The sequence below is a fragment of the Leopardus geoffroyi genome, chromosome A2 (genome assembly GCF_018350155.1).
Source record: "Leopardus geoffroyi isolate Oge1 chromosome A2, O.geoffroyi_Oge1_pat1.0, whole genome shotgun sequence".
Classification (NCBI taxonomy): Eukaryota; Metazoa; Chordata; class Mammalia; order Carnivora; family Felidae; genus Leopardus; species Leopardus geoffroyi.
In genome coordinates this window covers 75,915,105-75,942,391 of record NC_059331.1, presented here as the reverse complement: position 1 = coordinate 75,942,391, position 27,287 = coordinate 75,915,105, and the positions used below count along the sequence as shown (strand labels likewise).

Below are 27,287 nucleotides of genomic sequence, written 5' to 3'. Positions count from 1 at the left end.
CAGGTCACGATCTCATGGTTCATGAGTTCGAGCCCCGCATAGGGCTCTGTTCTGACAGTTTAGACTGGAACCTGCTTTGGATTCTGTGTCTCCCTCTCTCTCTGCTCCTTCCCTGCTCACACTCTCTCCCTCAAAAATAAATAAACATTAAAAAAAATTTATTTCTAAGGTCGGACATAGTCAAAGAAGAGCTTTAAGTAGCATTTAAAACTTGCAAAAATTAAATAAAATGCAATCAGAAGTTTTATTTTTGAACAGATTGGTTATAGAGCACACATCTAAGACTCTAACATCAGTTTGGCAGGCCTGATTTGCAAAGTCCAAATCAGAAAAGACTGAGGAAGAAGAATATTCAATTGATCTTATATAATACACCCAAGACACATATTTCAAAAAAGTGATCTGCTGTGATTAGCATTAGCTGTTCCTCTTCTCTACTGAATAAATTCCACCCAGCTTGTCCCGTTAGGTTAGGAAAGTTCTAGTGTTGATGATATTGACTGCCACACCCAGAACAGGAAATGGACAGTGCAGAGCAGGCATCAGAAGTAGAAGATGGAAAATGTGAGCCACAGACCTAATATCAGAGCAGCACAGTTTAAAATTTTTTTTTAAATTTTATTCATTTTTGAAAGAGAGAGTGCAAGCAGGGGAGGGGCAGAGAGACAGGGAGACACAGAATCCAAAGCAGGCTCCAGGCTCTGAGCTGTCAGCACAGAGCCCCACGCAGGGCTTGAACCCACAGACCGTGAGATCGTGACCTGACCTGAAGTCGGATGCTCAGCTGATTGAGCCACCCAGGTGCCCCCAGGGCAGCACATTAAAAAACAAAACAAGGGGCGCCTGGGTGGCTCAGTCGGTTAAGCGGCCGACTTCAGCTCAGGTCATGATCTCGCGGGCCGCGTTGGGCTCTGTGCTGACAGCTCAGAGCCTGGAGCCTGTTTCAGATTCTGTGTCTCCCTCTCTCTGACCCTCCCCTGTTCATGCTCTGTCTCTCTCTGTCTCAAAAATAAAGAAATGTTAAAAAAAAAATTAAAAAACAAAACAAAACAAAGAACCCTTCTTCTGCCTCAAATTTATAGGTAACAGATGAAAGAAAACCAACCCACCACAGAATGCATTTGTCTACAACATAATATTGTGCTTTAGGGATGAAAAACAGTGCTAACAGCTATCCTATTTGTTACATGGCCAAGTATTACTCATATTCTTAGAAATTTACTTGCCTGCCTTATAGGAATTTGGCTCTCCACACAGTGTGCAGTGATCCAACATGTAGTCACAAACCATGACGTACCATTTCCTTCTTTTTTTTTTCCCTACCCCATCTTGAAAGTACTGGGTTCAGAAAAGTAATGCTTATATGAATGCTAACACATTCATTTACAGCAAATTTATATGTGAACAATTATTGAAGTGGGGATTCAGATTCTGGTGAATGACGGCACATTCCCCTAAATACAAAGTTTGTTCAAAAATTTAAGAGAACTGCATTTCTTGTTTTAAGTGAACACGTCTTTGTGTGCATGTATCGTTGCTGTTGTCAGGGGAGTGATAATCAGCACATAAATCTGCAGGGCATCTTCGTTCCAAGAACAATGAACAATTATTCATAGCTTTGCCGTTGAAGAAATCAACGGACTGTCTCCAGGATCCTAAGGACTTCCTGGCAAGGTTTCTTCCATATCGGAAACGATATATAAAGACAGTGTGCATACAGTGGACTTTCAGAATCAAATGTAGAAAGCATGTGGTGTTATCATAATTCTGAGTCACTTATGCTTTCCATCTGCTTGAAAACTCACACCTACGGAGTCAGTATCTCCCTACTCTTCAACGGCATCAAACCAGATGGACTGTGTATCATGCAGATGGTACACACACATGCACACATACACACAGTCACAGATCAAAAGGCAACCACTGTGTTGGTGAACAGGCTACCCCTCCCAATGATTATGCCCAGATCCTTCCATCCATATATGTGCCAAGCACAAACCACTAGGGATTGGATTTTACTCTCAACTGAACTGATGTGTGTCCAGAAGAGAATATATTTCTGTGAAGTCTTAATGGTGCTGTCAAAAATAACTTAACTCTCTCCATACAAAAAGAATGTTAATCAGGAGTCCCTGATTTATCTCTAGTGCTCTAAAGAGCTATCAGGTTGATCATACCAGATCTTACGGCTGCAAGATATACCTGGCAGTATGTTATCACCTTGCCTTTGCTAAATAATTTAAACAGCTGTCATTGGCTGGATGTGATTGAGACCTTGATAGTGTGGCTGCTGTGATTCCAGCCACCAGCAGGTGGAGGCCAAGGGCAATGTCTGTCCCCAGCTCGGATGTTTTGCTGATCTCAAAGGAGCAAATACCCCAGTTTCCACCGGTCAGCAATTTACCTGATCTGTCACATACACGAAAAGGGGGTGGGGGAGGGGAGAATGATGGCCAACACAAATCACCAAAAGATTTAAATTAAAAATGTTAGTAAAGGCGAAGTGCCAAGGAAACAGACACTTTGACTACAGATAAATAAATAAGACATTAAAACAATTCTAAATGAACTACTTGGAAGAGGGCAGAAATTAACACGCTCCCATTCTTCTCTTGAGTCCATTAGCAATGAATTCCCATTTCTCTAGCTAAACATAACACTTAGATTTTACAGACCTTAAGACTATTTCAGAAACATAGAAAGACTGTCTGCTACCTGTCTTCCTTCCTTTCTGCCTCCAGAACTGGCTCTGAAAATCAAGAATGCCCAATCCTCCTTTTATGTCTGGAATCTGTTCCACATTTTCTGCTCTTACCAAAATATCTCCAATACATATTTACTGACTGTAATAACAGAACAACATAAACGTTCACTGGAAAACAGGACTCCATTTGCTCAGACTAGGTGTGAGCTCCAGATAATATCAGAGACAGATTGAAAAAGCGATTTTCAGTGACAGAGTTATCCCTCTTTTTGTTATTATTTTTGTGGGTTCCAATTTGTTAGCTATTTGTAGATTCAGAAATGGGAAACATTTTCTGGACTCTGCTTACTTACTACTAGAGATGTTACAACTGCTAGGAAACACCACAATGATTAATGACTGCTATCTATTGTTTGTTTGTTTTTTGACATGTCATTGGGGAGACCAGAGGACTGAAACTAGTGAAAGTATTTCAAGACTATGACAGTCAATGTTGTTAAATTTTTCTTGTCCCCGCAAATGTTAAGGGGAACACCATTATCTTAACTTCTGCCCCAAACGTACTATCTGTGTGGCACCTGGGTGGCTCAGTTAAGTGTCTGACTTCAGCTCAGGTCATGATCTCACAGCTTGTGGGTTCGAGCCCTGCGTCGGGCTCTGTGCTGACAGCTCAGAGCCTGGAGCCTGTTTCTGATTCTGTGTCTCCCTCTCTCTGCCCCTCCCCTGATCACATTGTCTCTCTTTCTCTCAAATATAAATAATCATTAAAGAAAACCTGTACTATCTGTTGGCCAAATAGATTTATGGTGGGAAACGGCTCATGCAAAGAGATATAAAAAAGTTCTCCCTGCCCTCGGGCACATGTTGACTGTACCCAATAGGCCCACTGAAGCAAAGGCATCCTGACTAGTGGCAATTTGCACATGCATCACAAAAACCACAAGCACCAGCAAGGGCTCTCACTTCATCACACCACGCAGATCTTCCTGCTGGAGCTTCTGCCTCAACAATCTCTTTGATGGAAAGCATTTTGGTCCTGGCATTCGTGCCAAAGCCCTTCCAAACACCTGTTAGCAAAGCTTCCGGAAGTGGAATGCAATGAATTCAATGCAGCAATGGGGTGTGTATCCCACAAAGCAGGGAAACACAACAGGATGATGGAAACCAGCCAACCCCTCCAGGAGATGGCGCCCGGAAAGCAGGTCCACAGGGACCCAGATTCCAGACAAGAGTAGTGATTGGCTACACAATAATTTGCAATCTTGTGTAATTTATTGATTTATTTTGTTTACTCATTGTTTGTTTTCTTGGCAATGTTAGCTCTGAGCAATGGTGGGAAAGCCAGCAAGGTCTGAGGACTACCCTAGAATGAAATTCCATACGTACGTATTGGCTAGGCTATTTTAACTGAAAATAGGCATTTCTCTGATAAAAAAAATAATGGATACCATGGGTTTAAAAACAGTAGAAGAAATAACATTTCACATATTGATTTTTACTCATTTTCTGTGCTTAGAGGGGCTTTATTGTCTGTTTTACAACACACAGATTATGTTTCTTAGAAAAATTGTATCAATGGTTATATAATTTGTACTTTATTGTTTTTTCTTTTTCTTTTTAATGATTATTTGAGAGAGAGAGAGAGAGGCAGAGAGAGAGAGAGAGAGAGAGAGAGAGAGAGAGAGGGAGACACAGAATCTGAAGTAGGCTCCAGGCTCTGACCCACAAGCACAGAGCCCGATGTGGGGCTCGAACTCATGACCCCTGAGATCATGACCTAAGCTGAAGTTGGACACTTCACCAACTGAGCCACCCAGGCGTCCCTATTGTTTTTTCCTATTTAGCAATTTATTTAACAGTTTTGTCGTTGAACACTAGTTGCTTTCTACTTTAAATATTATACTAATACTCTGAGAAAGGTCTTTGTTTATAACCATATTTATAGCAATTGCTTAGACGACACAGGTAAATAGTTTCAATACTCAACCATAATCCCTTTATTCATTTATGATGTCTTTATTGAGTTCTGTTTTTGAATTTTTGCCCAGCACTTTATTAGGGTAACAGTCAATATGGAGAAAATAAAAAGAATCATACACTGAACATCCAAGTGCCTACTACCTGGGACTTTCAATCCACACGTTACATTTGCTTTATTCTGTCTGTCCAGGTTGACTGAGTCATCTTTCAGTCTATCACAATGTTTTCCAGGAAATTCTATGGTGACTCTATAGCCCTTACATATTTGATAATATCTTTCTGCTGCTTCCATATGTGACCAACTATACTGTCTTGGGGTTAAATAGCTACAATGTGATTTTTTTGTGTTCAAAATCTGCATGTTGTTATAATAGTTCCTGAACTTTAGTGCTGGGAAGGGCAAGTCCAAGGCCTGCCTGGTTGTTCTTTGGTAGCACATCTCCCCCACCCCCCCATCCCTGCCCATGTGAAATGCTTGCAGAACTTTCTTCCAAGCTCTGAATTTAAAAGTTTGAAAGAGGGGGTGCCTGGGTGGCGCAGTCGGTTAAGCGTCCGACTTCAGCCAGGTCATGATCTCGCGCTCGGTGAGTTTGAGCCCCTCGTCGGGCTCTGGGCTGATGGCTCAGAGCCTGGAGCCTGTTTCTGATTCTGTGTCTCCCTCTCTCTCTGCCCCTCCCCCGTTCATGCTCTGTCTCTCTCTGTCCCAAAAATAAATAAACGTTGAAAAAAAAATTAAAAAAAAAATAAATAAAAGTTTGAAAGAATACATTCAGATGTTAGTCTCTCATCAATAGTGCATTTTTGTTGGTGATTTCTTGTGATCTGCACGCAGCAATTCCTTCAACTAGAAAACTGAGGAAACTTTCAGCTCCAGCCTGTTTTCTTCTGTTGTGCTGGCTGGTGTGGCATCTGCCTTTTTTTTTTCCTTTTAATGTTTGGGGGAGGCATTAGCGGGGGAGGGGTAGCAAGAAAGGGAGCCACAGAATTGGAACAGGCTCCAGGCTCTAAGCTGTCAGCACAGAGCCCGACGTGGGGCTCAAACCCACAAATGGTGAGATCATGACCTGAACCAAAGTCGGACACTCAACTGACGGAGCCACCCAGGCGCCCCAGCAGCTACTCCTTTCTTTAAGGTGAACAGTTATCCGTGAATCCTCTCCTCAGTCTTTGACTCCTACATCTATTACCTTTGCTTATGATTTCCCTCTTTGTGTCAGGAGAGCTCCCCCTATCTGTCTATCTGTCCTATCACAAAATCCATTCTCTACATTATGGCTCTGGTTTTCACCACTTCTGCAAATTTTAATTCTAATATTACATTTCCTCCCCTTAAAACTGTTTCTTACATCATCTGCCTCACAAGCAATTCCCTTTTTATCTCAATGCGGTTACCTTTTCACCACCTCTCTCATTTTTTGTTTCACATAAGGAAGGACATCTTGGATTTTGCTGACAAAAAATGTTGGTAATTTTATCTTGTTCTCTAAAGATAATTTAAACTCTGTATCCATTAGGCAATGTTTTCCTCCTTTCGGGTTGCTCTCTCTACAGCCATTTTAAAAATGTGTTGACTTGTTTTATTATATAAAATTAGGGGAGATCTCTCTAGGCCTGATCAGTAGACACAGGACCATCTTCTTGGCTCCTTTTATTCCCCATCTGGAGATGTCCTTTCCAGAACAGGAGCTGGGGAAGGATGCATCAAGTGTCTACACAAAAGCATCTGTCATGAATGCCTCCATATGTGTCAAAGGACAAACTGCTATGAGAGAAGCAGCAGACCCAGAATGACCTTGATGCTTCGGAAAGATGCTCCCACCCCACGGGGGGCTGGATGCCAACTGCCTTCTGCCCAGATTGGATGAATGAAACGATCACATACTTATTCATGCCAGGCTTTGTTATCATACTTTAACGATCTGTTTAATCCTCGGTTTGTGCAAAGTCCTCTGGTCTTGGCTAATATTTCCAGAATACGGTACCACTGATACTTTGACTTTCTTTGTATACTTAAGTGTAAAGGGCATTAAAATGAAAACAAACAAACAAACAAAAAGCCCAACCCTGGTAATAGTGAAGCTGATGTAAGTTCGTGATTTTTTTTTAAATGTTTTCAGGTGTCTCATTTAATTTTCAGTTATGTGCTCCTGGGATGCATTTCATTTTCATTAAAATACTCCTGGGGTAAGTGACACAAATGGTAACTAAAGAATGTAAGAAATGTACTGTATATTGTTAATTTGGTTAAAGGACATTTTATACCAGAATCAGAGAGTAGCCATCTTCTGGATACTTGCTCTTGGAAGAGGCACTTGGCCCAAAAGGTCACTGAATTCTAGGCTTGCCAATTTACCCCAAACGTGAAGAGTAAGAATTCTGATCCACAGGCAGACTTCTGCTTGACAGGTTCAACGTATGCACATCCCACAGCCTGTGGGGAAACTGACCTTTACTGTGATTCTAGAGTTTTCTGGGCGTTACACCCCTGGTTTTTCACATTTATTGCACATTTATGTGCCCAACATCCCAATTAGGTATCATTCCCATTTTCTACACAAGTCAACGAATACTTAGAGGTAAAGCAACTCACCCTGTCAGTAAACCAGGAGCAACACAGTTTGTCTAAGTCTACATTCCGTCTCTTGTCACACCATCCCGAATCCCAGAAGACAATGCACCACTCCAGAGTTCTGTAGTCATCCTGAGATGTAGAGCATCCCCATGGACTCACTGCTTCCTACTGACAACTAAGCAAGTGATGCTTGGTGAAGAATGTGAGTGTATTTTCACAAACTCTAATGCATTCACCCACTGTCTTGGAATGCCATTCTTTATAGTGAGATTTGTAGATTATAAATAAAATCTTTATCCACATACATGCACTATTTATGGGGCACCTAAGCAAACATATCATAAAATCCCTCTTAATGGAGAGCTAATTATATGACAAAAAGATAACGAGAAATGGTTGGTTGGGTAGAATTTCCCTAACGTTAGTTTTGCCGATTGCCCTATAGATGCATTGTTTAGAAAGATATGTATGTGGTGGGAGAGAAGGTCAACCGTCTTTTGGCTTTACCCTCTGCACTACGGAGTTACAACTGAGAACCCTTAGAAACTCGGCAGTTGGACATTCTCGGTTATATTCACATTAGAGACGAATAGGATCCCAAAGCTGGAAGGGCCATGGGGTTCATCTAACCCAATGTCACCATTTTACAGATGAGAAAATGGGATGGAATGCCAGCACCACTGGGAGAGAGAGCCGGAGTTCCAAGTCTTAGTTGTGATTCTTCCACTAATCAGCATGGGAGCTGGAATGAAACCCTGAGTCCCTCTAGAAAGTCAGAAAGGGAGATAAATAGCATAAAGGAAATGCTGGTCACAGGCCACCCCTGCCTTTTCCTACCCATCCCTTAAAATGGATCCAACCTGAGCCCTTGACTTGTCTGAAGATCCTAACATTTGTGTCTAAATACAGGATTTTCCTCCAGATGCATTTTAAAGAAAAGTCTAAGAGGCAACTAGCATCATTTTAGCCCCAAAGACTCCTGTACTGAGACACAGGCTGGTGGCTGGTACTCCTCTCCACACAAACTATATTGAAAACAGCTCAGGCCTTCATTTTTCTTCAGCAGGACTGCAGAGGTGAGTTCTCCCATGGACACCACCCCCAGTGGTGTTCCTTTCCAACGGGGCACCTGGTATTATTACAAACTTCATTTGATAGATCTATGCGCGTCCCTTCCTAATAAAGGAGTTTAGTGGTTTTCTTCCCCTTGACCTTCATCTCAATCATCTTTTTCAATCTACTCTCTGAGAATTGCCTGCAGTCCCATCATCAACCGTCAGCAACCGGGTCTCAGCACAACTCAGCCACTGGAAGCAGGGTCGCCATGGCAACGTCTGTCAGACCTAGCTCCGTACTTTAAAAATTAAGATCTTCTGCAGAAATGCCAAAGTTAATGAATTTTTGGTTGGTCTGGCCTTTCAGGTCATGGCAGAGTATCCAATAACGATACGTATTCAAAGAATAAAGTTTTAATTAGAGATTTACTTGCAAAGTCTATGACATACATACCTAGGACAAGTGGGTTTATCTTTCAAAGCAAAGGTGAATACGGCGTACCACATGCTCTCAGAGATGGGGATGTGAGCAAGTACCAGTTTCCAAGGAGGCTGCAAAGGACAGCTTCCGTGGATACTGCACGTAGTTTCAGAGGCTGTTTAAGGAAAATGCCTTTACAGCACAAGGAACAGTTGACCTTGCCTGGCCGCATGATCTGTCTTTGAATGATACATAAAGCGTTTGCTGCCACTGCTCAAAGTGCCTTCTTGTGAGTGGACCGACGCTTCAGTTGGCTGCCAGACACACCCAGAGACTAGACCAAAAATGGTAATCTGCAAATCACCGAAATGTCATCATGGTCTGTTGGCAAAACTCCCAATCTTGACCTTGCCAAAAACCACATGCGCCTTTCTGGACAGCCTGGAATCCGGCCAGATGACGGACTGGAGCCTGAATCTTGGGGAAGGGTAGGCAGCTGATAGCGGCATGTGGAAGATCCAACTGCACACCTCTGATGCTGCAGCCTTCGCATAGCTCGCGGTATTGGTAAGTAAAGCCTACTCCAGGGTGGTGGGTCAGCCCAGTTGCCTAGCAGATCCCACAAGGGATTTGGAAATGCTTACTGCTTTAACGTAATAAGTTGTAGATTCTTGAGCACAGGAAGAGAACATATAGTTTAGCAGGTACCGCGCTCTTAAAGGAGAGATGGGCACACTGGCAGAGGCAGGTAAAATCACTTCCCCAAGGCCACCTCGCTGCTTAGCCATGGAACCCATTCTCCAGACTCTCAATTCAGGGGTCTTTCTGTTACAGCCTCTTTGATACTTGCTCTACATCCAAAGTGGGGGATTAGGGGCTCCTGGGTGGCTCAGTCGATTGAGCATCTGACTCTTGATTTCAGCTCAGGTCATGATCTCCAGGTCGTGGGATCAAGCCCTTTGTGGGGCTCCTCACTGAGCATGGAGCCTGTTTAAGATTCTCTCTCTCTCCCTCTGCCGTTCCCCCGCTCACCTGTATTCTCTCCCTCTAAAATAAAAATTAAATTAAAAAAAAAAAGTGGGGGATTAGAATACACGTTCCTTCTGAGAAGTTCAAGGCTGAGGCTGCACAAACATTTCTGCTTTCATCTTGACCCTTCAGCAACAAACCAGGAACTTCCACGGAGTCTAAGCATTAGTGGTGGGACATGCTGGGGTGAGGATGGGGAGATTTCCACCTTGCTGGGACCCCGATGGCTTTAGTTAGATGTGCTGTGAAATCGGTCTACAAATGTACTTTTTAAGAACTTTGTAAACATTTTTTCAATTATTTTATTTATTTATTTTAGAGAGAGAGCATACAAGGGAGGGGCAGAGAGAGAGAGAGAGTGAGATAGAAAATCCGAAGCAGCCTCCGCACCGCCAAACGCAGACCCTAACACGGGGCTCGAAGCCACGAACCAGGAGATCCTGGCCTGAGCCAAAATCAAGAGTCAGGTGCTTAACCAACCGAGCCACCCTGGCACCTCTACAAATGTACTTTTATAAAGCCTGCTCTTTTTAAAAATATAGTAGCTGGTGCAGTTGGGAGATGGCTATCTATGGATTAAGATGCCAGGATTTGAATTTCATGTTACCACTTTCTGGGTGTGCGAGTTTGGTTAAACCACGTATGCTCTGTGTCTCAGTTTCCTTAATCTGTAAAATGGGACAATGACACTGAGGTAAAACCTATTTCCTGGAGCTCTGAGATAACACACATCAAATATTAGCACTCAGTGATATCTGCTGTTACTACATGGCCCCTGTTTACTTTAACCTTACTCCCTTGGTGTTATAGTCAGACTGCCTTTCGTTTCAGGCCACACAAAGTCATTCTCAAAGAAAGCATCTGAGCCACTTGAGACTTGTGGGAACAGAAGACAATTTGTCAGAGATAATTTCTCTATTCTCCCTCAAGCAGTTTTTACTGATCATACATATGGTTCCAAATCACGTCCACTCGTGAGGAGTGGTCCATGTAAAGGGCTTTTCTACCCTGGGGGAGTTGAGAAGATAGACCATCAAGAAAGGGCAAGAAGTGGATACAGAACAGTAACACACGCTACTCTGGATGTTCAGTTCCACATTATCCGTGGACTCCATAAATCTTAGCACGCTCACTCATGGAGCGAGAGGGCTGAGCCAGTGGGATGCATCTCTGAGGCTCTCATGTATGGGGAGGGACTGGAATTGATGTGTGTGTATGGGGGGGGGGTGGTTAGTTATTACTGCCTAAGCAGAGTTGCCTTTTTTAAAAAATATTTATTTATTTTTGAGAATCAGCAAGCAGGGGAGGGGCAGAGAGAGAGAGGGACACAGAGAACCCCAAGCAGGCTCCACACTGACAGCAGAGAGCTGGAGGCGGGGCTCAAACCCACAAACCATGAGATCATGACCTGAGCCGAAAACTGAGTTGGACGCTTAACTGACTGAGCCACCCAGGAGCCCTCAGAGTTGTCTTTTTTAACATTTGAATGGGTCTGGTCTTACACAGGCTACCCAACAGTGCTGATTGGCCAGCAATGGTTTCCATGTGGGCTTGTAAATGAGCCAATATACACTGAGAGAAGAGGGGAGTTTTTTTTTTTTTTAATCCCATTTCATTATAACCAGACATGTTAAAAACATCACCCAGAGCACAAAATTTCCTATGTGACAAAAAACGTACACGAATACAGACACAAAACTTCACTCACTGTATGATTCTACTTATATGAACTATCCACAGTAGGTACATCCATGGAGCCAGAAAGCAGATTGGCAGTTACCAGGGGCTGGGAGAAGGGCTTGAGGACCTGCCTAATTGGTAGGAGGTTTTAATTCGGGGTGATGAGGATGTTTTAGAACTAGATAGAGGTAACAGTGGTGCAACATTACGAATGTAGTAAAGCCACTGAATTGTTCACTTTAAATTGATTCCTCTTAACGTTATTTGAATTTCACCTTAATTTAGAAAAAAAAAAGCACATGTCAAGAGAAACACTTATAAAATCACTAGGCACCCATCATCTACAAATAGCTCCTTGACAGTGGCAGAATGATCTGAAAACTGATATTCACCTCTGAGTGGGAGAACAAGAATGAACGATAACATTACACACCCCTCACCTAGGCCTGTTCAAGAAGGGGATTTGGAATAGTAGACCCCAGAAAGCAGTTGCTTAGCAACTGGCAGGTGGTTAATGAATACCTCACGTTAGCCTCATGCCAGAAATAGCAGTGCCCCCATTTTCCAGAGCTGGAAACTGACAAATCCAGGTCAACCAGGTCTGTGAGGTGTGAGATGTGGGGAGCTGTCCTCCAGCTTGTTACCTTTCCTTTAGTGGTGGCTAACTTCATCTCTTTCCTGTGACTTGGGGCAATGGTAGAGAGAAAGATCTAGGCCCAGCCACTTGTATCAACTTTGTGCATATCTCTGGAGCTCACCTGCCCTTCTCTCCTCCAACTACCTAAAGGAGGGTGTAGCTGAGGGGACAGTGTGAGTTCTCTGATTGACCCTATCTCCCTAGCAACGAAGGTAGAAAAATTCCCTATCGATGGACCTGGTCTGAAAGTCTTCTTAGTTAGACAGGGCAAAGAATTTTGATGGGACACAGCTTTAGGAACCAAGAGGAAACGTGTGCTGAGGGGGACCTATATGAGATTGAGTCCCTTAACACTTCTGACATAGGGCCAATGTTGAAAAGGGGGTTTCTATCTGTCTGTTGCCCTCTTCTTCCCCAAGTATAGATTTCACCTACTTCTGCTGATCTTGGGGGAAACCACTTTTCATTATGATGATGGCAGTAACCATACCATCAAAAAATCATTGACTGAGGAACCTCTATGTGCCAGTTGCTGAGCTAGTGACTTGTGTTATTTCCAAGCCATTACAGGAAAATTTGAAGAAAATTATTGACCCATTTTGCCTTTGAGGCGATGGCGGCTCAGAGGTCACAGAGCTTCTATGCTGCAGAATAAGAAAGATGGCAGCATTTTTGATCACAATAAGCAGCTTGCTTTTCCTAAATATAAAAAGTAAATTATCTGGGGGCACCTGGATGGCTCCGCTGGTTGAGCTTCTAACTCTGGACTTCAGCTCAGATCATGATCTCATGGTTGTGAGACTGAGTCCGGACGTCAGCATGGAGCCGATTCAAGATTCTCTCCTTCTCCTGTTGCCCCTCCCACACACACACACACACACACATATGCTCTCGCTTTCCCCCGGTCTCTCAAGAAAAAAAAAACCCAAAACTAAATTATCTGAATGGAAGCAAAGAGGAGGAAAATGACCATGTAAATATTTGTGTTTTAAGATCTCTGGCTGTAGTCTCTTTCAGGACCCCCAGATTAGAGTGTCAACCAATCAAATTAATGACTCGGAATTTACTGGTACCCTGCTCTGTACTGGGTACCATGGAACAATAACAATAACAATAACAGTAACAATAACAACCACAACAACAGAGACATTGTCTGGCCAGAGGGCACTGAAAATGTAACTACTTGTTAGTGGGAATGCAGTCAAACTCAGAGAAAATAGCCGCTTCTGTGATGCTTTTTTCTATAAAAAGGGATAGATAGATAGATAGATAGATAGATAGATAGATAGAACTTAATTTAAAGCATGTTCCAGAGTGGGCGCTTTGACTTTGTAGATAATTCTATGATGATGAAGGGCAGACAAGAAATCAAGGTACTCTGGCTTCCTGTCATCTTGTGTGTTCCTGTGACATACTGGGACCTCATGCCTGGAGGCACAGTGGAAGCCCCTGGCTCTCACGTTTACTCTGCACAAGGAGAAACCTCAAATGCTGTCTCCCATGCACGTGACCGTCATGGAAGAAACCTCGAGCACGCTGCAATCTTGACCTCCTCCACCACTAGTCTGTGTGAACTTGGATGGCAGAAACTGTGTCTATTTACTGTATCACTGTATGCCCCAGACCCAGAATAGAGCCTGACATCTAGGGAGGACTCCGATATATTTGTCAACTGAATGAAGGAAGAAACAGCCACATGCCTTCTACTGAAGCACACAGAAATCTTCCTAGCAAGATTAAGTGTTATATATATATATTTCCCCCCCCCATTGGTGGCTTAAGTTGGTGTTGACAAGTCAACTTAAGTCTGGTGACATCTTCAAAAAAACAAAATGCAGCAAAAACTAAAGTAGCCCCCAGAATAATGGGTCAGTGTTTCGCCTTCCAGGTTTCTCCACCAATTTTAAAAACATCTTTGCCTTGATCTTTCCCCCATTTCTGTTTTAGAAATCACAGTAACCCTAAATTTAATTGCAGTATATTTAAAAATAATAGGCCAAAAAAAAAAAAAAAAAAAAAAAGCATTGGTCCAGTTCACATCATCAGCGCAAAATACAGGAGCAGACAGAAATTTAGAAAAGATTAGAAAGTGACTTTCTAACAAGAAAATGGAACAAATGCAGGTAAAAATCTTTATCTGATTCTTAACCTAATTTTCTGATATATATCTGAAACAAATACTGATCATCTATTTTCTTAAAGATGATTTCCATCACTTATATAACATGGAAACATTTGGACAAGAAACAAGTGTTGGCTTTTAAGATGTATCCTGCAGAGGGGTGCCCAGGTGGCTCAGTTGGTTAAGCATCCGACTTGAGCTCCAGTCATGATCTCACAGTTCTTGGGTTCAAGCCCTGTGTCTGGCTCTGTGCTGATAGCTCAGAGCCTGGAACCTGCTTCGGATTCTGTGTTCCTCTCTCTCTACCCCTCCCCCACTCACTCTCTGTCTCTCGACATTAAATAAATGTTAAAAAATAAATAGATAAAAATAAAATGCATCCTACAGATATATGGGAGCAATTTAGCATTGTAGGGAAAAACTAAAAACATTAGCTAAAGGGGAATAGAACAACAAACAAAAATGTAATAATTACTTTTCTTGAAAGCCCTAGGTTTCTTTGTGAACCACGGTTAAGATTTCCTGTTTTTGAAATTGCATTTGCCTTTCTCTTTTTTTTTTTTTTAACAAAACCACCACAAACTTCACCTCATATGAGATGCATTGTCAAGACTCAATATAATAACTGTGTGGTGACATTTTGGCAGCAAAAAAAAAAAAAGGACCTCAAAAGGTCATGTCAACCCAATCCTGACTGATGACAGCCATCGCCAACCTACTAATTAATTCTCAGGACACAAGGTGAATTTTTTATGTCTTTACAACTAAATATCACACATCTAGCAAGGGAGAAGAACTTTCTTTGGAAAAAATAACCCTAATACTATCTTACATGATTATGACCGGAAGCAAGAAGCTGTAAATCCACATTCGAGGACAAAACTACATTCTATAGGATGGTGTTTCCCTAAGTTCAAGGGAGAACATAGAGAAGAACTGACCTGATCCAAGCATGTCAATTTATGACACAGAGACAGGAGCCACCTTTGATGAGCGTTAGTCCAAGTGAGCTGCTGTAAGCTGCCTTCTTCTGTTGCCATTTTTCAGACGGTATGAAGATGGGAAAATGAGTTACTGGAACGTTTTTTCCTCAGAGAAGGTGGCTCACAGATGGGCTGTACCTGTGGTTCCCACATAACCTCTGCATCTCGACAGGTGCCTGAATCCTTCGTAAGACTCTCCAAATTGCCTTATATTTCACAAGGAATCCAAATTGTTTTTTATTCTCCAAAGTTCACTTACAAGCTTTAGGAGACAAGTGTTTTCAGAAAGAGGAATTCTGTCCAATATCTCCTTACCCGACAAGAGGGAAGCTGGTTTTAGTGATGGTTGTACCACATGGTGTGTTAAATATTTTTTAAATCAACCTTGGTTAAAAAAGATTATAAATCTTTATGGTAGGTCTCATATAGTAGCTGCTTAGTAATGGGTAGCTATTAATACTGTTCATTGGAAAAAACAATGAATTTGGACTCTGGTTGTTTTTGGTTTTGGTTTTGTTTTTTTGAGGGAGAGAGAGAGAGCACAAGCAGGGGAGGGGCAGAGGGAGAGAATCCCAGGCAGGCTCCGTGCTGTCAATGCAGAGCCCCATGTGGCGCTTGACGCCACAAACTGTGAGATCATGACCCGAGCCTGGACGCTTAACCAACTAAGCCACCCAGGCGCCCCTGAATTTGAATTCTGAAAACAAAAACTACTTCTGTAGGTCTGTTAAAAGAAGGATAGGTGCAATTGGTACATGGCCAGGACCTGCTGAGAGGGGACCATGGACAACTGACATTCCAGCTGGTATTTAACTCCTGAGCTTGTCTATTTCACACCTCCAATCTAAGGCGTGACATCACACAGCCTTGCTCAAAACCCTGGGTGTTTTGGCATCAAGCCTTACACTGGGGCACGGAATCCATGTGCTTTCAAAGTACTGGTGAGGATAAAGTCTGTGCTGCTATTCAAAACAGAAATTTAGGGGCGCCTGGGTGGCGCAGTCGGTTAAGCGTCCGACTTCAGCCAGGTCACGATCTCGCGGTCCGTGAGTTCGAGCCCTGCGTCAGGCTCTGGGCTGATGGCTCAGAGCCTGGAGCCTGTTTCCGATTCTGTGTCTCCCTCTCTCTCTGCCCCTCCCCCGTTCATGCTCTGTCTCTCTCTGTCCCAAAAAAATAAATAAAAAACGTTGGAAAAAAAAATTAAAAACAAAAACAAAAACAAAAAACAGAAATTTGGCCACCTTTCTGGGACTTAAGCCATTTCTAAATCACCATCTGAACCTCATCAATATCAAACTCCCGGGTGTCACCCGTAGTCTTTTGAAAATCAATTCCGTTTCTAACAGTAGTAAAACAAAATTAACTGTGTCTTCCCCTTCCTTTGTTATTTAAATAATCTTAAAGAGAACATGGGAGGACAGTTTGAAATCTGACACCCAATGGAGGGGGGCATCTGCACTGAGTTACGAAGATCACTAGCGAATGTGGGAGAAAATCCGACACTGGAGCCCTGAGACTGAGCCTCAGCGCTCTCCAATCTGAAGTCCGTGTAAGCAGCACTTCCAACAGCGACTCAACCTAGCAGAGCACAGTTCTTGTTTTCCCTGCAGAACTCTGTCCAACTCTGTAAGTGGAAAATCCTTTTGCTTGAGTCTGTATTTCCCATCACTATCTTACCCTATTATTTATTTTCTACTCTATTAATAAACCATAGATTTGACCGGTGACCTACCCTCTTCCTGGTAAAATAACAACAACAAATGATAGCAAGAAATATAACTTTAATTTCTCCAGTTATCTAATCTAGGCAATGTTCTTCTGGGGAAGAGGGAGGCTGGTTTTCGTCTTTGTACAGATTCTGTAAAGACTATAATGAATGGTAACCTGATTGAGATTCTTGGGAGACATGTTAACTGCATTTCATACATAAACTATTTTCCACTCTCCATGACTATTCTGAATTAAATCTTCCTTGGTGTTATCGTCGCTTTCATGAGCGCAACACTGTCCAATTCAATATGGTGCGTAGAGAGCTCATCCTGGTGTGTTATGTGGCTGTGTGGAATGGGGTAAGAGTGGGTTTCCAAGCAGACAGAGGGTCCCCGCCCTTGCACAGAATACAACCTCAAGGTCCCTCTTTTAAGAGCCAACACCAGATGTGGTTTCGAGGAAATGGTTGTACACATAGGAATCTTTAGATTCAAGGGTTTTTAATATGGGGTTTCCATCCGCCACTGAGACTTAACCAACCTACGAAACTAACATTGTAAGAAATCAATATGTAGACAACAAAGTTAGTATCCTTCTGTTTATCACCCGCAGGTTGGTCCCTCCCTGCAGAGCCATTGCTAGCCCATCACAGACAGAGCACAACGGCAACAAGGCTGGTTATTCATGAGTTCTACAACCTACCTACCATGAATGGGAGAGTCTCAGAAAAGAATTAAGACACCCTTTTTTTGAGAACCAAGCCTGAGGTTATATGACGTTTCTCACTACATCAAAAGATCAGGTGTCTGGATATCGTCCTTTTAAAAACATAAACGAGAATGAAGTTTCACTGTCAAGGGCACAAAGGCTATTTGCACCTGGGGAGCCATGGCAGATGAGGTGATTTGGCCCAAGTGAAGCATGGATGAGAAGGGAGAAATGAGATCATGAGATGAGCAGGGCTGTGGCAGGGAAGGCAGGTGGAGGGTGGGAAGGGGCGGCGCTCACCACTGCCCCCTCCACTGGCTCCTCAGCCCGGGTGTCCAGTCCAGAGTCCAGCCCAACAGCAGGTGTGGCGGCAGCAGGGGGCTCCTCTGCTTTCGGCTCTGTGGGTAGGGCCTGTTCAGATTCAGCCTTTGATTGTTTGTTTTAGGGTCAGAGGAAAAAGATTCAACATGTGAGTAGATAATATCACAGGATACTGGACAATTAAGACTTTCTTCATCATCCTATGGGCAACTAGCTTCATTAAGTCCGTGCTGGAAAAAAAGCTGCACATTTGGCATCAGGAGCCCTTAACTGGAAAGTCTAGAAATGAACTCTTAATTAGGCTTTTCTTTAGCATCATCAAGCACTGTCATTTCCCCTGAAGTCAGACAAAGACTTACCATTTTGGCTACTACTCATTTTACTTACTTGCAACTTTATGATGTCTGCAAGAGATCCTAAAGTGGTACTTTCTGCCATCTGGCAGAGAGGAGATCCTAAGAGCTCCCTTAGGAGTTGGAAGGAGGTCTCGAGAAAGAGCTCAGAGGCACAGGGTTCTGGGACCTTCTGGCTCTGATATGCACTGCATTTCAAATGACCCCAAATTGAAGGGTCACTTCAATATTTAGATCAAAATGCATTCATCTGCATGACTAGGTCACCATGAAGCCACCGTCCCACTCCCCTGGCTGGGAGGAGCAGACCCAGCTACCTGGCAAGTAGCCACCACAATCACAGATGCTTTGTGGCCTTGTATATTCCTGTTCAGTGTCTTGTTCCACTTTCCCCCGCTCCCCAAATTCTTAGCAATCAGTCTCTTCATATAATAAGCTAATTCTGTAGGGGACCACAGGGTGGTATTCTCTGTGATACAAATTAGACTCTTCTAATTGTGTGGCCAAGAGTGAGGATTTTCCATCCCAGGGTGACCTTGACACACAGACTTCCTCCTGATCCCAATTATATGCTGAATCAAGCCTCTGGAATCTCTTCACTCCAGACTTTGTTAGTTTCAAAATTAGCAATATTAAGTAACAACAGGCCCCTTAAGAACACCACAGCCAATGCATATCACCACGGCTACTGAAAATGTTTCCCCTTTTTCAATTCTGACTAATGTACGCACGTTTATTTAGCTGCATGATTTCACTAAATGGATGGCCATCAGAAGGCACATTGAGGTCCTTTTCCATCAGGACATTTAAAGTGTTAAGAAAGTTGAGGGGCGCCTGGGTGGCGCAGTCGGTTAAGCGTCCGACTTCAGCCAGGTCACGATCTCGCGGTCCGTGAGTTCGAGCCCCGCATCAGGCTCTGGGCTGATGGCTCAGAGCCTGGAGCCTGTTTCCGATTCTGTGTCTCCCTCTCTCTCTGCCCCTCCCCCGTTCATGCTCTGTCTCTCTCTGTCCCAAAAATAAATAAACGTTGAAAAAAAAAATAAAAAAATAAAGTGTTAAGAAAGTTGAAAAGTGTTTTCCTAGAGGAGTAAGAAGTTTCCAAAAAACACTGTGATTGGGGAAATCAGTAGCTTCTGTCAGACTCTCCCTCATCAGAAGCAATGAAGAGCCAAAGCCCCTTTGACAAGTTCCATATGGAAGGGATGGGAAAGGTAGGCTGAGATTACAGGAAATGAATAACAAGTACCTTCGTGCTGGATTAACACACAAAATATTTCTCTTGCGCCCCCCCCCCCCCACTGCATCTTCCACTGTGACTCACTCCATGGTCACACACACAATAAAAGAGAAAGGACACTTTGGTAGACAAGTGTGCAGCGATTTGATATTTTTATGGGCTTTTATAACCTTTAAGGGGGCGATCTGACACAATTTTTAAGAAAGAATAAGATAAAATTCGCTCTAATACGCTCTCAAGAGTTTTTTATGGGAAAAGATTTCACTTTTATTGTTCCAAAAGAATTATCTTCATAATGGAGCAAGGTTTCATAGCAGCCAAGAGATACTGTAAGCTCTCAGGATATGATCTTACGATTTTGGAATCAAGGTGATTTGCTATGAGAGGACGATATCAAATGACCTACACAATAGGGACAAGAAGGGTAATTTGACAAAGCCCCAAGGAATCCATATACAGGTGGCGGTCCCCTTGTGGGCTGAGTCTATAAGGAGAAAGTCTGAAGCCAGATAAGGAACCAAAAGAGCTTCCAAATATGAGTCAAATAAATATATCATCGTACATATATATACATCTAGATAACGTAAAATGAAAAAAACATTTGCATCAGAGTCTGGGTTTCTTGGAAGTCCAAAGAAACTCTGAAGTTTTACTCAAGGCAAGAATAAGTAAGTGCTTTCATATATGATGTGACTTGCATTTGCTTACTGAAATCAGATAATGCAACAGAAACACAGTATGAAGAGGACGTAGGATTGGTTATGTCCCCACAAGTCACAACACCTCCCCTATATTATAATATCACGTGAGATATCACAATACAGCTGTGCAACTTAACAAATTCTAGGGGGAGAAATAGAACTCACTGAGTCATTAGTAAGGATGAGACATGGTAGCATGACTGCACATCAAATCACCTACTCCAATTTAGAAATAGAAGTCACCCTTCTATCCCTTCTAAGATAATGTAAAATTGTAAATATTTTGTCAAGATGGAAGAAAAGCACAGGCAGACCGTGAACCACATGTTGCGGAAACATCTAAAATAGTCCTGGTCAGAATTATGCCCTGTTTCTACCACTTTCTTTCTGCAAGATGACTCCCTTGGCAGACTTGTGAATGGGTTGATCCAAGCCATACCCATTTACGAGCACTAGTTGCCGGGGTGGTGATCATTACACATTCAAAGGAGAAGTATACTCTAAATTTACTGGTGGCGGCAGGATGTCCCAATGGTTTAACTCTGAGACACAGAAACGGAATTCTTCCTTTAGAACAGAATGGTAAGTACAGCCTCAGTGCACATTTTCTAGTGTCCTCTGTCATGAGATGGAAGGCAGGTCGTTGCAAAGGAAGGAGATAGGTTGGGAGTGGGGTTAAGAGTCTAGTCACATTCTTGGGGCATCTGAGTGGCTCAGTCGGTTAAGCGTCCAACTCTTGGTTTCGGCTCAGGTCACGTCTGGCAATTTTGTGAGTTGAAGCCCCGTGTGGTGCTCTTCACTGGGAGCACGGATCCTGCCTGGGAATTCTCTGTCTCCCTCTCTCTGCCCCTCTCCCAATCATGCACTGGCTTTCCCTCTCACTCTCAAAAGAAATAAATAAACTTAAAAAAAAAAAAGGGTCTAGTCACATTCCAGTATGGCACTTGCCTTTAGAGTCCTGTTTCTCCAAATTTGGGAAAGCTAATTTAGTGGGAACTGTAAGGGACATAGAGCTAACTGAGCCCTAAACAAGGTTTGCAGATTCAAAAGAGTTTAAACTTACACTCAAGGGATGTCCTGTGGGCCGTAAGATGCAGACTGAGGAGATGTGCAGTTGACTACGAACCTCAGCCTTCACCTTGCTCAGACCAGTCAATGAACCAAATGTTGGGAAACTGTCCTGCTCCTGGGAAGATCCTATATAATCACAACTCAGCGGGAGAAGTGGGTTTGCTAGGATTTCCGAGTTCCTCACATGGCCCAGCCAACGTTAGAAGCTTCTGCAGTGCTGGCCATGACAAAGCTAAGAGTCCCAATGGAAAGAAGGTGCGAGATGTATGCTTCAGAGAATACATATCAAAAGAAGGGAAGAGCAAGAAACGGAAGCTCCTACAGCGAGCTGTGGGCAGTACGAAGATGTTTTGAGAAACTTAAAAACCACGGGATTCTATGTCTGGACTTCTGCATCAAAGTAATAGGTGTGAGTTTAATTATGACCCACTGCCTTTCTTTTTATTCCAGTATTTCTCCATTTTTCTTGACCCATTCACAAGCAATAATTAACAGTCTCATCTTCCAGCATTAGTATAACCCTTACTCCATCACTCAGGCTGAAAATCACCAATGAATATGACACATAAGTCCCTCTGGCTCCATCATCAGCACCTACATAATTCACATTTTAAGTACTTAAATCTTTATTTGCAAGCCACACAGCTCCACCTCTCACCTGGTTACCCAAAAGGCAAAAAGTATGACAATCTACAGACATGGCATTCCAGATGTCCTGGCCTTTGAGAAATATCGAAGTAACCTTTAAGACAAACCTCCCATCTCTTTTGCATTGTTGGTGGGAATGCAAACTGGTGCAGCCACTCTGGAAAACAGCCACTCTGGAGGTTCCTCAAAAAATTAAAAATAGAACTACCCTACGACCCAGCAATTGCACTACTAGGCATTTATCCACAGGATACAGGTGTGCTGTTTCGAAGGGACACATGCACCCCCACATTTATAGCCAAAGTATGGACACAATAGCCAAAGTATGGAAAGAGCCCAAATGTCCATCGATGGATGAATGGATAAAGTAGATGTGGTATATATATACAATGGAGGGTTACTTGGCAGTCAAAAAGAATGAAATCTTGCCATTTGCAACTATGTGGATGGAGCTGGAGGGTATTATGCTAAGCGAAATGAGTCAGTCAGAGAAAGACAAATATCATATGACTTCACTCATATGAGGACTTTAAGAGACAAAACAGATGAACATAAGGGAAGGGAAACAAAAATAATATAAAAACAGGGAGGGGGAAAAAACAGAAGAGACGCTTAAAGGTGGAGAACAAACAGAGGGTTGCTGGAAGGGGTGTGGGAGGGGGGATGGGCTACATGGGCAAGGGGCACTAAGGAATCTACTCCTGAAATCATTGTTGCACTAGATGCTAACTAATTTGGATGTAAATTGAAAAAAAATAAAACTAAAAAAAAAAAATTAAAAAAATAAAAAATAAAAATAAATAAATAAAAAAGACAAACCTCCCAGAACAGAATTCCTTACTTAGAAGTGAAATCACCTAAAAAGAAAAATTTATTCTACGTAAATCCAATTCTAAACGTCCAATGCGAAAGCCAGGAGCTGGGATAACTACATACCATTCCCACGGGAAAACCAGTGAGCTACAAATAACCCTTGTGAACGAATTCTCACAGCGCCCCGTCCTCCGTAGTGTACCACTGCCAAGTTCACCAGTGACGTCACTCAAGGCTTCTTCATGCAACTTCACTTCACTAGGAAGCTGCTGGGGAAAGGGTTTCCCATGACAATTGCAACAACAATCTTGGAGGGATCTCCTCTAACACCAAGAGGAGTGATCCCGAGCTAAGCCTTTTTTCTACGTCCTCTGGCAGCAACGTAAGGATCCTATCTCTACTATGCATGACTTTCTACAACTCACAAAATGGAGAGAGGAGATGAGAGATGAGAAATGAGGTCGCTTCCGGCTCAGGAAGAAGTAAAGATCTATTTTGGAGCGTGAATTCTCGAAGCAATTTCACTTTCAATCCTGTGGAGTAAGTTACATGCAGGCAGAAACATCCACGCCATTGATGTATTTCCACGGAAGCCCATTAACTAGGAGACTTTTGTGTTTTGTTGGGATCACTGTGCCTTTATAAATAGAAGCAACCAACATCAAAGAAACCATGAGATTTTTCGGAAGCTCCTATCTTCCAGAAAAGAAAGGGCCACATTCTGGATATTCAAGCTCTAGATAACCTAGAATGATCGACTGTAGAACATTCAGCAGGAAGTAACAGCTTCCCCAAAACACACACCAAAGTTAACTTACCAAGTTACAGATCATGCTCTGGTCTGTCTGCATGGTGAACAATGAAGTGTCCTGGGGCTGAAATTGGGGAGAAAATAAAAGATGAAAAATTATGAAGGTTCCAGCTAACTTGCTAAAAAAAAAAAATAAAGACAAAGATATCATTTAAATTAGCTTCCATCAATTGTATCCATAAACATATTATAAAGTTTTTTAACAGTCTCCTTTTATTTTAAATCAGAAGAGCAGGTAATGCGAAAGTAATTTTAACAGTAGATGTTCTAAACATAGATGTCATAAATGTAGGTTAGCATGATACTATATAATAATATAGAATCATTTAAAAGCGGGCAGTGATTTCAGGGACATTTCTGTTCTGCAGCTTATCTTCTGGACATCTACACTGAATTAGAATTTAACAACTCGAAGGGCGCTCGGGTGGCTCAGTCAGTTGAGTATCCAACTTCAACTCAGGTCGTGATATAGCCACACACCAGGCTCGCTGCTGTCAGCACCGAAGCTTTCAGCGCAGAGTCTGTCCCCCTCTCTCTCTGACCCTCCCCCGCTCATGCTCTCTCTCTTAAAAATAAATAAAACACTAAAAAAGGAGGAAAAAAAAAAGAGTTCAGTCGCTCTAAGCTATATGTTCACACTTTTTTAAATGTTGGAAATTCAATCTTACACTGTTACCTAAGTATGACCTCTATGGGCTAATATTGAACCAAAACTTAAATATTTTATACCATGTATTCATTGACCTAAAAAATCAAACTGGAATAAATCTAAGGGAACAGTGATCTCTAAGACAATATTCACCTCTCCTTATGCTGGTAGCCAGGTTTATAACTAGCAGATGGAAGACTGGAAAAGTCTTTCCTGGTTAATCTGACCAGTTGAAGACAAAAAAAAGTACCTACAGAAAAGGTTCCCAGCAGAAAAGCTGAGACAGTGACACTTGGTTAAAGATATCGAATCGAGACAGTTACCTCTGTTACCTCCAGAATGCAAACTAAACCATAAAGGGAATTTCATAAAGCAAATTTAAAAAGGCATAAATCCCTGAGGATAAAAAGCATGAGAAGAAAGATAAGAGCAACAAAATTTTGAAACTGAAAAGCAGACAAATGGACAAGTAAGTTGGCAGACCCAGAAAAAATCTGTATCCTAAGGTGATGTAAGAAATGCCAAAAAAGCAACCTGGTTTATTACTCAGAATTCCTAAAGGATCAAGAATTAGAGACACGGGGCAGGGGAGGGGGGCACCTGGGTGGCTCAGTCAGTTAAGCCTCCGACTTCAGCTCAGGTCAAGATCTCTCATTTCATGACATTTCGTGGGGCTCTGTGCTGACAGCTCAGAGCCTGGAGCCTGATTTGGATTCTGTATCTCCTTCTCCTTCTGTCCCTCCCCATTCTTTTAATTTTTTTTTTTTCAACGTTTATTTATTTTTGGGACAGAGAGAGACAGAGAGAGCATGAACGGGGGAGGGGCAGAGAGAGAGGGAGACACAGAATCGGAAACAGGCTCCAGGCTCTGAGCCATCAGCCCAGAGCCTGACGCGGGGCTCGAACTCCCGGACCGCGAGATCGTGACCTGGCTGAAGTCGGACGCTTAACCGACTGCGCCACCCAGGCGCCCCTGTCCCTCCCCATTCTTGCTCCCTCAGTCTGTCTGCCTATCTCTCTCTCTCAGAAATAAATGAACATTAAAAATTTTTTTACAAAAGATTTAGAAATGTGGGTACCAAGGGAAATAGAAGCTGGGTGGTGCTAAAGGTGGGGAACTGGCTGGAAGTCTACTAAAAAGTGACTGGACCTCAAGATCCTTTCATCGATCTGCAAACCAAGTGATATCCCTTCACTCCAATACAAGACTTGACATTTTTGCAGAGGCTGAAACAGAGGGTCTCTGGACTAGGGAACACACAGACATCTTAGGAATAATAAATACTGAGAACGGGGACTCCACTCCCCACCCCCAACTTCTTTCCCAGTCACCTCCCATTATACCCGCCAGACATGAGACAGAGAGCTGGAAGTTTAACCAGCCCAAGAAAAATAAATGCCTGAAGAATTTCACATCAGGGGCTCCTCAACAGGAAAAATGAGCCAGAAAGTTCCAGAACACCTATAGTCAGAGGACTCTACCTACCGGTACAAGTTCCCTGACAGCTTTTTACTATCTCACTCTTAAATGGGAGTAGACAGCCAAGATCACCAGACATTTAGGAAAAGTCTCACATATTAAAGGAAAAAACTGAATAGTTAAAAAAAAAAAAAAAAAGCAAATGGAAGAAATAAAGACTTTGCAGGTGGGGAAAAAAAACCTTCAAAAATGATCATGTTTATTAATAGTTTCAGAGATATAATAGAATTGTATTCATTACATAAGAGGATGATGCTATTAAAAAGCAAATATTCAGTAAATGAAAGAGTTCTTGGAAATTTAAAAAAAAAAGAGTAAAAAAAGCCTGTTAAGAGAGCTGGAAAGAAGAGAAAGATGATCAAGAAAAAGAAACAGCAAGGAAAACAATGATTAGAAGACTAGGTGAGGAACATATGGAAAAGAGAATACGACAGAATGAGAGAACAACCAAAACAGAAGAGAAACCATGAGGAAGGTAAAAAAAAAAATCTCCAATTAAAAACAGACATAGATTTTTAGATTAATAGGGCCTTAGTACAATGCATGAAAATAGACTGAGACCACAGAATATCACTGTAAAATTTCAGAAAAGTGGGGTAAAAAAGAGATGCTACAAACTTCCAGAGAAAAAGAGTGGTATCGAAGGGGGCAGAAAGAGAAAGAAAGAAGGAGAGAGAGAGAGAGAGAGAGAGAGAGAGAGGAGTTTTCTTAAAAATACCAAAAATCAAAATAACAATATAATGATTCAATGCTTCCAGACATCACTCCGCTCTCACCACAAACAGGTGCACTCCTTAATTCCCATCACCTGTTGCCCCCATCCCCCTGCCCACCTCCCCTCTGGTAAGGACCAGTGCGTTCTCTACAGTTAAGAGTCTGATTCTTGGTTTGTCTTTCTCTTTCTCTTTTTTAATTCTTTTGCTCATTTGTTTTAGTTCTTAAATTCCACATATGAGGGAAATCATATGGTATCTGTCTTTCTCTGGCCGCCTTATTTCACTTTTGCAAATGGCCAAGATTTCATTCTTTTTTATGGCTCGGAAATATCCCATTGTAAATACACAGACCACCTCTATCTGTTCAAGTGAAACTAACATAAGACTGTATGTTTACTAAATTGGAATTAAAATAAAACCTAGGACTAATACCAATCACTTCCCAATAGTTTTTAATGTTCAGTCTCTACACAAATACAAATTGCCTGCAAATTGAAATTAAAGTTCTGAAATAAGCTACAGAATTTCTAGTAGTAGATGAAAATGATGTTGGCGAACTATTACAGTATTACACAATTAATGGTGATGCCCAATTAAAGACCAGCCAATACATGAAGAACGGGTCAATACAAGGAGAACAACATAATAGATACTTGGAAGGAGAATACAATTTAAATAACTATTCAACACTTGATCCTAGCCAAAAGGCTGAGAAGCTATAAATAACTAAGACTAAGAAAGGCCCCTAGGTGGGGCACCTGGGGTCTCAGTTGGTTAGGCAACCGACTTCGGCTCAGGTCGTGATCTCACAGTTTGTGAGTTCCAGCCCCACATCGGGCTCTGTGCTGACAGCTCAGAGCCTGGAGCCTGCTTCAGATTCTGTGTC

General features: G+C 42.4%; 1 protein-coding gene across 7 annotated transcripts in view; it reads right to left on the bottom strand.

Annotated features, from left to right (window-relative positions):
* Positions 1-27,287, bottom strand: part of AMPH (amphiphysin) — a 252,392-nt gene that overhangs the window by 13,847 nt on the left and 211,258 nt on the right. For 4 of the 7 annotated variants that reach the window (XM_045494372.1, XM_045494373.1, XM_045494375.1 and 1 more), the window contains 2 exons: positions 23,564-23,620; positions 17,902-18,027 (listed from right to left, as the gene is read on the bottom strand). In XM_045494372.1, the coding sequence (XP_045350328.1) occupies positions 17,902-18,027; positions 23,564-23,620 (183 nt within the window). The remainder of the gene's footprint in view (positions 1-17,901; positions 18,028-23,563; positions 23,621-27,287) is intronic. The other 3 variants (XM_045494374.1, XM_045494378.1, XM_045494379.1) reach the window with 1 other exon arrangement.